General features: G+C 47.9%; 1 protein-coding gene across 5 annotated transcripts in view; it reads left to right on the top strand.

The window, feature by feature from the left end:
• Positions 1-13,613, top strand: part of LOC143783138 (cytochrome P450 2C20-like) — a 522,836-nt gene extending 509,223 nt beyond the window's left edge. For all 5 annotated transcript variants that reach the window (XM_077271448.1, XM_077271449.1, XM_077271451.1 and 2 more), the window contains one exon: positions 13,069-13,613. In XM_077271448.1, coding sequence (XP_077127563.1) covers positions 13,069-13,262 — 194 coding nt within the window. In that variant the 3' untranslated portion in view covers positions 13,263-13,613. The remainder of the gene's footprint in view (positions 1-13,068) is intronic.
• Positions 13,614-13,868: the final 255 nt, after the last annotated feature.

The raw sequence follows: 13,868 nt of genomic DNA, 5'->3' as shown, positions 1-13,868 counted from the left end.
CTGCACATCAGGAGGTTATTCGCTTTCTGGTGTTACATAATTTGCATGACGTTGTCGTGTTGGGTCTGCCATGGCTGCAGGTTCATAATCCAGTCCTGGATTGGAAAGCAATGTCTGTGTCAAGTTGGGGTTGTCAAAGGGTACATGGCGATGTTCCTTTGGTGTCAATTGCTTCTTCTACTCCTTCTGAAGTCCCTGAATTTTTGTCGGATTACCAGGATGTATTTGATGAGCCCAAATCCAGTGCCCTACCTCCTCATAGGGATTGTGATTGTGCTATAAATTTGATTCCTGGTAGTAAGTTCCCTAAGGGTCGACTTTTTAATTTATCTGTACCAGAACATGCCGCTATGCGGCGTTATATAAAGAAGTCTTTGGAGAAAGGGCATATTCGTCCGTCCTCGTCACCTTTGGGTGCAGGGTTCTTTTTTGTGGCCAAGAAGGATGGTTCTCTGAGACCCTGTATAGATTATCGCCTTCTAAATAAAATCACGGTCAAATTTCAGTACCCTTTTGCCTCTGCTGTCTGATCTGTTTGCTCGGATTAGGGGGGCTAGTTGGTTCACCAAGATAGATCTTCGAGGAGCTTATAATCTTGTGCGTATAAAACAGGGCGATGAATGGAAAACAGCATTTAATACGCCCGAAGGCCATTTTGAGTACTTGGTGATGCCTTTTGGGCTTTCTAATGCCCCTTCCGTGTTTCAGTCCTTCATGCACGACATCTTCCGAGAGTATCTGGATAGATTTATGATTGTGTACCTGGATGATATTTTGGTCATTTCTGATGATTGGGAATCTCATGTGAAGCAGGTCAGGATGGTATTTCAGGTCCTGCGTGCCAATGCCTTGTTTGTGAAGGGCTCTAAATGTCTCTTCGGAGTCCAGAAGGTTTCCTTTTTGGGCTTTATTTTTTCCCCTTCTACTATCGAGATGGATCCAGTTAAAGTCCAGGCCATTTATGACTGGACTCAACCTACATCGGTGAAGAGTCTTCAGTAGTTCTTGGGCTTTGCTAATTTTTACCGTCGCTTCATCACTAATTTTTCTAGTGTGGTTAAGCCTTTGACGGATCTGACCAAAAAGGGTGCTGATGTGACGAATTGGTCTTCTGCGGCCATAGAGGCCTTTCAGGAGCTGAAACGTCGGTTTTCTTCGGCTCCTGTCTTGCGTCAGCCGGATGTTTCTCTTACTTTTCAGGTCGAGGTTGATGCTTCTGAGATTGGAGCAGGGGCTGTCTTGTCGCAGAGAAGCTCTGATGGCTCTGTGATGAGGCCATGCGCTTTCTTTTCTAGAAAGTTTTCGCCTGCCGAGCGGAATTATGATGTTGATAATCGGGAGTTGTTGGCAATGAAGTGGGCATTCGAGGAGTGGCGGCATTGGCTGGAGGGAGCCAAACATCGCGTGGTGGTCTTGACGGATCACAAGAATTTGATTTATCTCGAGTCTGCCAAGCGGTTAAATCCTAGACAAGCTCGATGGTCGCTGTTTTTCTCCCGTTTCGATTTTGTGGTTTCGTACCTTCTGGGCTCGAAGAATGTGAAGGCTGATGCCCTTTCTAGGAGTTTTGTGCCTGACTCTCCGGGAGTTTCTGAACCGGCTGGTATCCTCAGAGAGGGGGTGATTTTGTCTGCCATCTCTCCTGATTTGCGGCGGGTGCTGCAGGAATTTCAGGCCGATAGACCTGACCGTTGTCCACCGGAGAGACTGTTTGTCCCGGATAGATGGACCAGTAGAGTTATTTCCGAGGTCCATTGTTCAGTGTTGGCGGGTCATCCTGGAATTTTTGGTACCAGGGATTTGGTGGCTAGGTCCTTTTGGTGGCCTTCCTTGTTGCGGGATGTGCGTTCCTTTGTGCAGTCCTGTGGGATTTGTGCTCGGGCCAAGCCTTGCTGTTCTCGTGCCAGTGGATTGCTTTTGCCTTTGCCTGTCCCAAAGAGGCCCTGGACGCATATTTCCATGGATTTTATTTCGGATCTTACAGTCTCTCAGAGGATGTCTGTCATCTGGGTGGTTTGTGATCGTTTTTCTAAGATGGTCCATTTGGTGCCCTTGCCTAAGTTGCCTTCCTCCTCTGATTTGGTTCCGCTGTTTTTTCAGAATGTGGTTCGTTTGCATGGTATTCCGGAGAACATTGTGTCTGACAGAGGGTCCCAGTTTGTGTCCAGATTTTGGCGGTCCTTTTGTGCTAAGATGGGCATCTATTTGTCTTTTTCTTTGGCCTTCCATCCTCAGACGAATGGCCAAACCGAACGAACTAATCAGACCTTGGAAACTTATCTGAGATGTTTTGTTTCTGCTGATCAGGATGATTGGGTGACTTTTTTGCCATTGGCTGAGTTCGCCCTCAATAATCGGGCTAGTTCTGCTACTTTGGTTTCGCCTTTTTTTTGTAATTCTGGTTTTCATCCTCGTTTTTCCTCAGGTCAGGTTGAGCCTTCTGACTGTCCTGGGGTGGATTCTGTGGTGGATAGGTTGCAGCAGATTTGGAACCACGTAGTGGACAATTTGACGTTGTCACAGGAGAAGGCTCAGCGCTTTGCTAACCGCCGTCGCTGTGTGGGTTCCCGACTTCGTGTGGGGGATTTGGTTTGGTTGTCTTCTCGTTATGTTCCTATGAAGGTTTCCTCTCCTAAGTTCAAGCCTCGTTTCATCGGTCCTTATAAGATTTCAGAAATCCTCAATCCTGTGTCATTTCGTTTGGACCTCCCAGCATCTTTTACCATTCATAATGTGTTCCATAGGTCATTGTTGCGGAGGTATGTGGTGCCTGTGGTTCCTTCTGTTGATCCTCCTGCTCCGGTGTTGGTCGAGGGAGAATTGGAGTATGTGGTGGAGAAGATCTTGGATTCTCGTATTTCGAGACGGAAGCTTCAGTACTTGGTTAAATGTAAGGGCTATGGTCAGGAGGATAATTCCTGGGTTGTTGCCTCTGATGTCCATGCTGCCGATTTGGTTCGTGCCTTTCATTTGGCTCGTCCTGATCGGCCTGGGGGCTCTGGTGAGGGTTCGGTGACCCCTCCTCAAGGGGGGGAGGTACTGTTGTGAATTCCGTTCTCGGGCTCCCTCCTGTGGTCACGAGTGGTACTTTGTTGAGTTCTGTTCATGGGCTCCCTCTGGTGGCTTTGAGTGATACGGCTGGTCTGTAGCTGGGCTCCAGCTGCCTCGTTTTCTGCTATGCTGGCTGACTATTTAACTCCACCTGGACCTTTACTTGTTGCCAGCTGTCGTTGTATTCAGTACTGGTTCAGATCTCTCTGGGACTTCCCTTGTGACCTGTCTCCTTCAGGAGAAGCTAAGTTCATGCTAGTTCATTTTTGCTCATTGCTTTTGGAAAATGTTTCTCAGTATATGATGAGTTCAGTCCAGCTTGCTTATATGCTATTTTCTTGCTAGCTGGAAGCTCTGGGGTGCAGAGTTGCGCCCCCCACATCGTGAGTCGGTGTGGGGGTCTTTTGTATTCTCTGCGTGGATAATTTTTGTAGTATTTTATACTGACCGCACAGATTCCTTGCTATCTTCTGACTGTTTAGTTATTAGCGGGCCTCATTTGCTAAAACCTGTTTTCATTTCTATGTTTGTGTTTTCCCCTTAGCTCACCGTTATTATTTGTGGGGGGCTGTCTATACTTTGGGGAAATTTCTCTGAGGCAAGTGAGGCTTTGTTTCTCTCTAGGGGAAGCTAGTTCTCAGGCTGTGAAGAGGCGTCTAGGCAGAGTCAGGAACGCTCCACGGCTGCCTATAGTGTGTGTTGATAGGATCAGGGTTGCGGTCAGTAAAGTTCCCACATTCCCAGAGCTTGTCCTTTATTTCTGGTTTACCTATCAGGTCATTTCATGTGTTCCTAACCACCAGGATCATAACAGCCATCCCCGCATTACACAAGCACGTGTTCCACAACATTAGCCATTCCCTCAACAATGCAGTTACTGGGAAATTCCACCTAACCATGAACACGTGGACAAGTGCTTGTGGGCAGGGATGGTAAGTCTCGCTGATGGCACACTGGGTTAACATAGTGGAAGCCGGACCCAGTCAAAACCTTGGGATGGAACACATTCTCCCGACACCGAGGTTTGCGGGCCCTAGGTCAATCAGGGTTTCCCCCACAGTCTACAAATCCTGCACCTCCTCCTCCTCCTCTTCAGCCTCCATCTCCGAAATGACCACATTAGTCACAAGCTAGAAGCACTGCAGCACTGACTCAGCCAAGCGGCAACAAGCTGTGCTTAAGCTAATATGTTTAGGTGACAAACTGCACAATGCTAAAGAGTTATGGACAGCTCTGAAAGAGCAGTCAAATCTGTGTCTGACACCACTGAACCTACAGACAGGTATGGTCTTGTGTGACAATGGCCAGAACATGGTGGCGGCTGAGGTAAGGCGAGCTCACACACGTACCATGCCTGGCCCATGTGCTTAACCTCGTGGTTCAGCAGTTTCTCAAAACCTACCTGGAGCTGCTGGATCTGCTTGTGAAAATACGCCACCTGTGTGCCCATTTTAGAATGTCAGCTACAGCTTCTGCTGTCTTTGCTGTGCTTCAGCTGCGTTTGCAGCTTCCAGCTCACCGACTGGTGTGTGATGTCCCCACGCATTGGAACTCTACACTGCAGATGTTGAAAAGGATTTGTTAGCAGAAAAAGGCAGTAGTTGACTACCAGCATCAACAAGGCTTTTGGAATGCAGTTCAGACTCCACACATAAGACCTCAGAAGTGGACATGGATGTCAGACATATGTAACATCCTCCAAAACTTTGAGGACCCACCAAGATAGTGAGCGGCAATGACGCCATAATTGGCATCACCATCACGCTTCTCTGATTGTGAGCAGAGAGCCCTTCAGAACACAGAGGATACATTGCAGACAGAGCACAATGAGATGGAGCAAGGAACCATACAGGGTGATTACACACAGCTCTGCCTCATCTCATCCCAACGTGGATTGGATAACAATGAGGAGGAGGAGGAAGAACAGGAGCTACTCTAATGAACTATAGATGGTACTACATGCACAACTGTCATACCTTCTGTTCAGTGTGGATGGCCTGAGGACATGGAGGAGGAGGAGAGCATGGTCAGTCGTCCTCTTAGTGAGGATACATAAGTCATTGTCTCTTAGCAGTCTGGCAATCATAGCAGAGTTTTTGCTACTCTGCCTTTCCAGTGACCCACCCTCATGTTCTCTAAATTGAGGGTGACAGTCATTACTGTTTGGTGACACTTCTAGACCCATGCTATAAGGAAAACTTTCTATTTCTTATTCCAGAGGCAGACCGATCTACTAAATTAGGGCAGTACCAGAAAGCCCTTTTTATGGAATTATTAAAACAATTACCATCTGAAAATGCTGGTGGCAGAGGTCTCAGTTTGTTGGACAACCAAGGAGTACAGGCGAGAGAGACACAGCTCCAATCCAGCAGAGGCAGGGGAACACTTGCGAAGTTCTGGGAGAGTTTTTCTCAGACCCTCCCATCGCACTGGCCCTGAGGTGAGGGGTACTCTCGCAAAGAGTGCAAACTTTTGGAAGATGCTGAGGGAGTACCTTGCTGACTGTACCAACATCCTATGTGATTTCTCTGTGTTAGGGCTAGCGGAACGCACTAAATAATTAGAGAGAAGGTATGAGGTGCGTTCTCAGCCCGGGGTCCACCGTGCAGAGATGGAACATGCTGCTGAGTAATGACGGACTATATGGCGGTACAATGTGGATACACGCATGGGTTAACTTCACCCTGTTGTGTCACAGGGCCGCGGTACCGCACAAAGAGCGCAAGCAAGGAATCACAGAACTCTATCCCAGGACACAGTATTAGAGTTCGTGTAGACCTCTTGCGCTCAATACCACAATTGGGGTATCAGAGTAACTGAAAAAGTAACTTAAATGCACAAGAGTGCCAATAACCACCCAGACTTGGGTCAGGAAAGCGCTCTAATAGTGCACGGCGCCACACTGGCGGTCACAGCAATTAGACGCTGTTTCGTGTGTTATTGTGCTGATATCTCAGCTGGGCATACATCCACCTTACGCGAGCAGTCATACACAAGGGAGGGGATGATTAAAGAACGACTTGCACTCATCAACACACACGTTTTCAAATGTACACTAGTACATGGCCGAGCGGCCATGCAAACCTTTTATAGTGGCAGTGCTACAAGACCTTCCAGATGGACCAAAAGGAACCTCAAGAGGACCTGAGCATGTGACCCCTGACCTCCAATGGGAGGTTGTCCCGTGGGCAAGCTCAGTATGAGAAAAGCAGGACTTAGTCCCAGAAAGACCTGCTCACTACTGATCACTGCTGGCTACAAAGACAGAGCCTGGAAGGGCAGCAGTAACCAGTCATCCAGTATCAGCCTGAGCTAGACTCTGGGACAGACTTCTCTGCTGAGCAGCTCCACTGTGGCTGGAGAGGAATGGGAGACTGCAACAAAAATAGTTTGAGATTCCCCCTGTGCAGAGGTGGGAGCTCGACACCTAACATGCCCCCCCTCCTTGATCCTCGCTACGCTCCTAAGGCAGCTATGAGCTGCGGAACACAAATGTGCTCAGCAGGCTCCTAGGACCTGTCCTCTGGGCCAGAACCCTTCCAACCCACCAAATATATTTTTTTACCACGTACCACCTTACGCACCAAGATAGCGTTCACCTCATAATCCTCCGTAGACCAACCCAATGTTTCGGCAGATGTCTCAGAAAACTGGGACATGTGTACGGGCTTTAAGAGGAACACCAAAGGTGTCCGTGATACCAAGACATGAAGGAAGGGCCAGACGGTAGTCCACAAGATTAACCTGTTCAAGGACCTTGAAGGGACCCAAGTAGCGAAGTGCAAACTTAGTGGACTCAACTCACAGCCTGATGTTATGGGCGGAGAGCCACACTAAGTCGCCAGGAGCAAAGGTCAGAGCGGGGCGCCGATGTGCATTGGCGGAAGACCTCATTCTCTCCCTAGATGCCCGGATGGTATCCTGAGTGTGGTCCCAAATGTCCCGTGCCTCCACAGCCCAGTCTGCCACCCTGGAGTTGGCGGAAGACATGGGCATAGGCACAGGAACCTGCGGATGCTGGCCGTAATTAAGGAGAAATGGGGTCTGACCAGTGGAGTCGGCTACGGCATTGTTTAGCGCAAACTCTGCCCACGGTAGCAAGGATGCCCAGTCATCCTGCCTGGCTGAAACAAAATGTAGCAGATATGTGACCAGAGTCTGGTTGGCCCTCTCTACCAACTCATTGATCTCGGGAAGATATGCTGAAGAGAGATTCAACTCAATGCTGAGTAGACGACAAAACTCTCTCCAGAACCGAGATGCAAACTGGGGACCCCGGTCACTGACAATTTTGTCCGGCATATTGTGTAGGCAAAAGATATGCTTAATAAACAACGCTGCCAGATCCCGTGCAGAAGGTAGCCGTGGAAGAGGAACCAAGTGAACCATTTTGAAAAAATGGTCGGTGATCATCCAAATAATGGTGCAGCTACCTGTCTTGGGTTAGCCCACCACAAAATCCATCCCGACCATCTCCCAGGGCCTGTCCGCCACTGGCGGGGGGTATAGTACCCCAGCTGGCCGTTGTCGAGGGGACTTGTTCTTGGTGCAGTAAACACACGCCCGAATATAGTCTCTGAGGTCACGGGCCATATGCGGCCACCAGTATGTCCTCGCCAGCAGCTCAGATGTCCTTTTGGTCCCAAAATGTCCACACACCCTGGACAAGTGAGCACAAGAGAGAACCTCCAGATGCAAATTAGTTAGTACAAAAGTCTTGCCCAGGGGCACAGACTCTAGCGAAACCGGAGCCACGGTTCTCAGGCTCTCAGAAGGGACAATAAGCCGAGGCTCCTCTTCCTCCTCCTCAGATGATGCAACGGAGCTAGAGAGAGCATCGGCACAAATGTTCTTCTCCCCGGAGAGAAAATGGAGGGTGAAATGGAACCGGGAGAAGAACAGGGACCGTCTGGTCTGGCGAGAATTTAGCTGCTGGGCTGTCTGTAAGTAGACCAAGTTTTTGTGATCTATGAATACCTGGAAGGGAAAGCGAGCCCCCTCCAAAAGGTGTCTCCACTCAGAGAAAGCCAACTTCATTGCTAGCAACTCCCTGTCCCCGATGGAATAATTCCTCTCCGCTGGTGTGAAGGTCTTGGAAGAGAAGAAGCAGGGATGCTTCCGACCTTGAGCATCCTTTTGGAAGAGGAATGCTCCAGCACCAATGGATAAGGCATCCACCTCCATTATAAATGGCTTATCAACATCTGGGCAATGTAAGGTGGGAGCGCTAGCAAAATGAGACTTAATAGAAGTGAAGGCCTTGGAGATCTCCTCAGAACACAATTTGGGATTTGCTCCCTTCTTGGTGAGGGCTACCAAAAAAGCTACCAAAGTTGAGAAATGAGGGATGAACTGGTGATAATAGTTAATGAACCCCATAAAGCGCTGCACCACTTTGAGAGAATGGGGTTCTTGCCAGTCCATCACAGACTGTAGTTTGGCAGGTTCCATAGCCAATCCCTGGGTGGAGATGATATAGCCCAGGAAAGGTAAGGACTGTTGCTCAAACACACATTTCTCCAACTTGGCGTAGAGGGAATTTGCCCGGACGAGGTCGAAGACTCTGCAAACATCTCTCCGGTGGGAGTCAATATCTGGAGAGTAGATGAGAATATCATCCAGATAGACTACGACTGAGGTGGAAAGCATATCCCAGAAGATATCATTTACAAAGTCTTGGAAAACAGCTGAGGCATTACAGAGCCCAAAGGGCATCACTAGGTATTCATAGTGCCCATCCCTGGTGTTAAGTCATCTTCCATTCGTCCCCCTCATGGATGCGAATCAGGTTTAAGAACCCCGCAGATCTAGTTTAGTAAATACCCTTGCTCCCCGAAGCCTATCAAAGAGCTCAGATATCAGGGGCAGGGGATACTTATTCTTAACGGTGGCGATGGCGTTACGACCCCTGTAGTCTATGCATGGACGTAGTTCCCCGTTCTTCTTCTGCATGAAGAAGAACCCAGCCCCTGCACGTGACACTGACTTCCTAATGAATCCTCTTGCCAGATTTTCCTGGATCTACTGTGACAATGCCTCCGTCTCTGGGAGAGATAAAATGAATTCCACCTTTGCCCACTCTGTGGGGAAACGTCCAGCCAGGAGCTCGAGGTGTATAGAGCACTGGCTCACGAAACCCCTACAAGATTTGCTATCACCAGAAAATGTATCTGACAGCGGGAAGCGAGATAGGGTAGAAACAGGGGTGGCAGAGGACAAAGTTGTTGCAGCCACGCTAGCAGCCTGAACAGCTACTGCGGTAACATCCACAGCTGAGGTTGTGCGCTCGAGAGCCGCCAACCTACCCACCAGCTGCTGGATGTACCACAAGGATTGCTGTTTGTCCATCATTACTAGCCAGACTCTGGCGCTAGTGTAATGTTAGGGCTAGCGGAACGCACCAAATAATTAGAGAGAAGGTATGAAGTGCGTTCGCAGCCCGGGGTCCACTGTGCAGAGATGGAATGTGCTGCTGAGTAATGACGGATTATATGGTGGTACAATGTGGATACACACATGGGTTAACATCCCCCTGTATGAAGGAAGCGAACCCTGTTGCGTCACAGGACCGCGGTACTGCACAAAGAGAGCAAGCAAGGAATCACAGAACTCTATCCCAGGACACAGGATTAGAGTTCGTGTAGATCTCTTGTGCTCGACACCACAATTGGGGTATCGGAGTAACTGAGAAAGTAACTTAAATGCACAAGTGTGCGTGCTGTGCCACACTGGCAGATGCTACTAACCACCTGACTTGGGTCAGGAAAGCGCTCTTTTAGCGCACGGCACCACACTGGCGGTCACAGCAACTAGACGCTGTTTCGTGTGTTATTGTGCTGATATCTCAGCTGGGCATACATCCACCTTACGCGAGCAGTCATACACAAGGGAGGGGATGATTAAAGAACGACTTGCACTCATCAACACACACGTTTTCAAATGTACACTACCGCATGGCCGAGTGGCGATGCAAACCTTTTATAGCGGCAGTGCTACAAGACCTTCCAGATGGACCAATAGGAGCCGCAACAGGACCTGAGCATGACCCCTGACCTCCAATGGGAGGTCGTCCCATAGGCATGCTCAGTATGAGAAAAGCAGGACTTAGTCCCAGAAAGACCTGCTCGCTGCTGATCACTGCTGGTTACAAAGTCAGAGCCTGGAAGAGCAGCAGTATCCAGTCATCCAGTATCAGCCTGAGCTAGACTCTGGGACTGACGTCTCTGCTGAGCAGGCTCCACTGTGGCTGGAGAAGAATGGGAGACTGCAGGGGAGATGGTTCGAGATTCCCCCTGTGCAGAGGTGGGAATTTGACACCTAACACTCTGTGCCTTATAATTATTGGGTATCCAAGCTGGACATGTTACATGAACTGGCTCTCTATGCCTTGGAGGTCCTGGCCTGCCCTGTCACTAGCATTTTGTCGGAGCAGTTTTTTAGTGCTACTGGTGGAATTATAACTGATAGGCGCATCCGCCTGACACCTGAAAATGCTGTCAGGCTGACTCTTTTAAAAATGAACACGGGCTGAATTGGGCCAGACTTCTCTACACCACTGAATGATTGCAGCGTAACTTAGTGCATGGGTATTACAAGTATAGGAGACCCGCTCCTTTCTAATGGGAACATTTTTTGTGAGGCCCTTCTCCATGTCTTGTCAAACCGGTATTTTTGGTGCTCCCAAATTTTTGGCAGCCCATTCATTCACTGAACAGGCAAACAATATGGGAGACCCACTTTCTAATACTGGGAAAATTGTTTTATGAGGCCTGCTCCACGTCTCTTCCAAGGGTTATTGGAGTGCGTCCAAGTTTGGGCAAGCTCAAGCATTCACTGAATATGCAAACAGTATGGGAGACCCACACCCTTTTGAGCCTCCGCCCTTTGTTGGGACCCCCAGTATGGAGTGGGCTGCTTTCCCACAGAACCTTCCATTCCCTGGTACCTCTCAACCAGTCCAACCAGTTCATCAGCATTACGAGGATCACCCTGGGAAACCCAAGTCTGTACGGGCCTCAGCAGGGAGTGCACAAACCGGTCCATCAGCACTTATTCTACTAGATCTGCACAGGCATAGAGGACTCTGGCTGCAGCCACTTCTGGACCAGGTGCAACAGGTCAAACATTTGGGAGCACGATAGTTTGTGATACACCCAACGGTGAACCCGCTAGGCCCTGAGAGTCATTGTTGCCCCCAGGCATGCAAGATTCTCAGTTTTTAGTTTGCCATACTCTTTAGCGTCCTGCAAAGTTAAATCATAGTATGCTTTCTGGGGTTCCCCGTCAAGTATGGCGCCACTACCTGTGCTTACTGCTCTGTCAGAAGTTTCTCTATCTCGGCATCCCTTTCAAACACCGTCAGGAAAGCATCAACATTGCAATTCTCCATTGTAGATTCTTCAGCCTCAACATTGCAATTCTCCACTGCAGTTTCTTCAGCTTCAAAATTGAAATTCTGCACTGTAGGTTCTTTAGCATAAACATTGCAATTCTCCACAGCCTCAACACTGCAATTGACTGCAGGTTCTTCAGCTTCAATATTTTAATTCTCCACTGACAGGTTTTCAGCCTCAATCCTGCAATTCTCCACTGCCAGTTCTTCTGCCTCAATATTGCAATTCTCCACTGCCGCGTCTTCAGCCTCAACACTGCAATTGTCCACTGTCTGTTCTTCTGCCTCAATATTGCAATTCTCCACTGCCGGGTCTTCAGCCTCAACACTGCAATTCACTGCATAGTCAAACAGTATGGGAGTACCAATTTCGTAATAATGGGAACATTGCTTTCAGGTGGCCCTCCTGTATTTCTGTACAACGGCTTTTTGGGGTGCGTCCACATTTGGGGCAGGCATTGCATTCACTTAATGGACAAACAGTATGGTAATACCAACTTCGTAATAATGGGAACATTGCTTTCAGGTGGCCATCCTGTATGTCTGTTCAAAGAATTATTGGGGTGCATCTAAATTTGGGGCATGGCAGGCCTTGCATTCATTTCATGGGCAAACAGTATGGGAGTATCAACTTCCTTATAATGGAACATCGCTCTCAGGTGGCCATCCTGTACATCTGCTCAAAGGGTTATTGTGGTGTGTCCAAATTTTTGGCAGCCCTGCCAATCACTGTATAGGCAATAACAGTAGGAGACCCAGTGTTTAATAATGGGAACAACAAAGCATAGACTGCTGCTGGCCCTTTAAGAATATTAATGCTGCCTGATGGCCCTATAAAAATAGGCTCTGTGACTTTCAGAGTTCCTCCTTCATAAATGAAACCTGGTGAGTCTGATGTGTCACACACTACATGGCCAGATAAGGTTGTACATTTTTAAAATGACATTTCCCAGTTTGTCTTGTTTGAAAGCAATGCTAAAATTCAAAGACATTACCTGTGAACATAGCCCAAGGTGTGGAGGAGCATTTTTGTTTTTTGCTATTTATTTTCCCTTATATACAAGTCATTACCCTGGGTAGGATGTTCCTTAACATATTTCCCAGGATAATCTATGACTGAATAAACCTTTTGGATATGTCAGTGGTGACTGCCACCTGCCTTCTTCGTTGGAATTCTTGTCTTTTTCCAGATATCGGGAATAAACTTGAAGGGAATCTGTCATGTCCTGATGCACTTGTCACCTATAGATATATGAATAATCTGCAGGTCTATAGTGGCCACAGCTCTGAAATCCCGGCTATCAGGAGGAAATTGAAAGCCGGATGAATAAGTTTAGCCATAGAGGCGTGCCGATGTGGCTTCAGTCACTGCTCGTTACTTAGTGATCGTCTGTAAGTGCGCCCTGACCTATTGACTGACAGCCATCTCTGTAGTATATCAGTGCCGACATGGCTATCAGCCAATGTGCCTCAGCGTGCTTATAGCAGCTCACTAAGTAAGGAGCAGTGACAGAAGCCACAATGGCACGCCTCTATGACTGAAAGCCGGAAGGTATCGGGAGAAATGAAATTCATAATAGTATAAGATAATTCCTTATTATATGTGTTTTTATCTTGTCTTCTAGGGAAGCGAGTTTGTCTTGGTGAGAACCTGGCCCGCATGGAGCTCTTCCTGCTCTTCTCCGCTTTGCTCCAGAAATTCACCTTCACTCTTCCCCCGGGGACAAAACGTCAGGACTCGAAATATCTGAACCTTCACAAGGTGGAGATCATGGCATCAGCCCAGATATGTGCCGTGCCTCGTGTCTTGTCCAAGTGATCGACTGCCATCCAGCTGCTCCATATGGATGAGAATATAAGAAAATAATCCAGAACATGTGACAAAAAGACTCTGATGAGAAAAAAATAGATTTAGAGTTCGCAGGGGAAATTTGGGACAACACTAATTCTTTCACATTGTGTCAAATTTATTGGCAGAAATTTAGGTAAATTCTGAAAAATCACAAAAATGGAGGAATATAATAGATAATAATTGTAACCTATTCGCTTATTGATATTTTTAGCCTGTTTTGCGCCTCTAATGAACAAGACAATTCTACTACTTTTGACAAGTGCGAATAAAACCTAAACTACAAAATAAAAGTAATAAACTTGTGCATCTGATAAATCAGCATGGTGCGACAGGATTTTGTCTCATCTTTCCAGTATTTTCCCACAGGTTTATTGATGGTATTTTGTCCTCCTTTTGTCCTTGGCTTTCTGCTTCCCATAGACAGTAATGGCTCTCGAGCTGTCCTGTGGTTATAGTCCATCTGTGCTAGGAAATGCCGAGTTTTAGATATGTTAGAACACCGGCGTTGTACTCTGCAGTGAATTTCTTGTCGGTGCACCGCCTGTTGGTCAGAATGTGTCTTCACCACTTCCT

Source organism: Ranitomeya variabilis, chromosome 6, assembly GCF_051348905.1.
Source record: "Ranitomeya variabilis isolate aRanVar5 chromosome 6, aRanVar5.hap1, whole genome shotgun sequence".
NCBI lineage: Eukaryota > Metazoa > Chordata > Amphibia > Anura > Dendrobatidae > Ranitomeya > Ranitomeya variabilis.
Note: the sequence above shows the minus strand (reverse complement) of the source record. Positions and strands in the feature narration are given on the sequence as shown.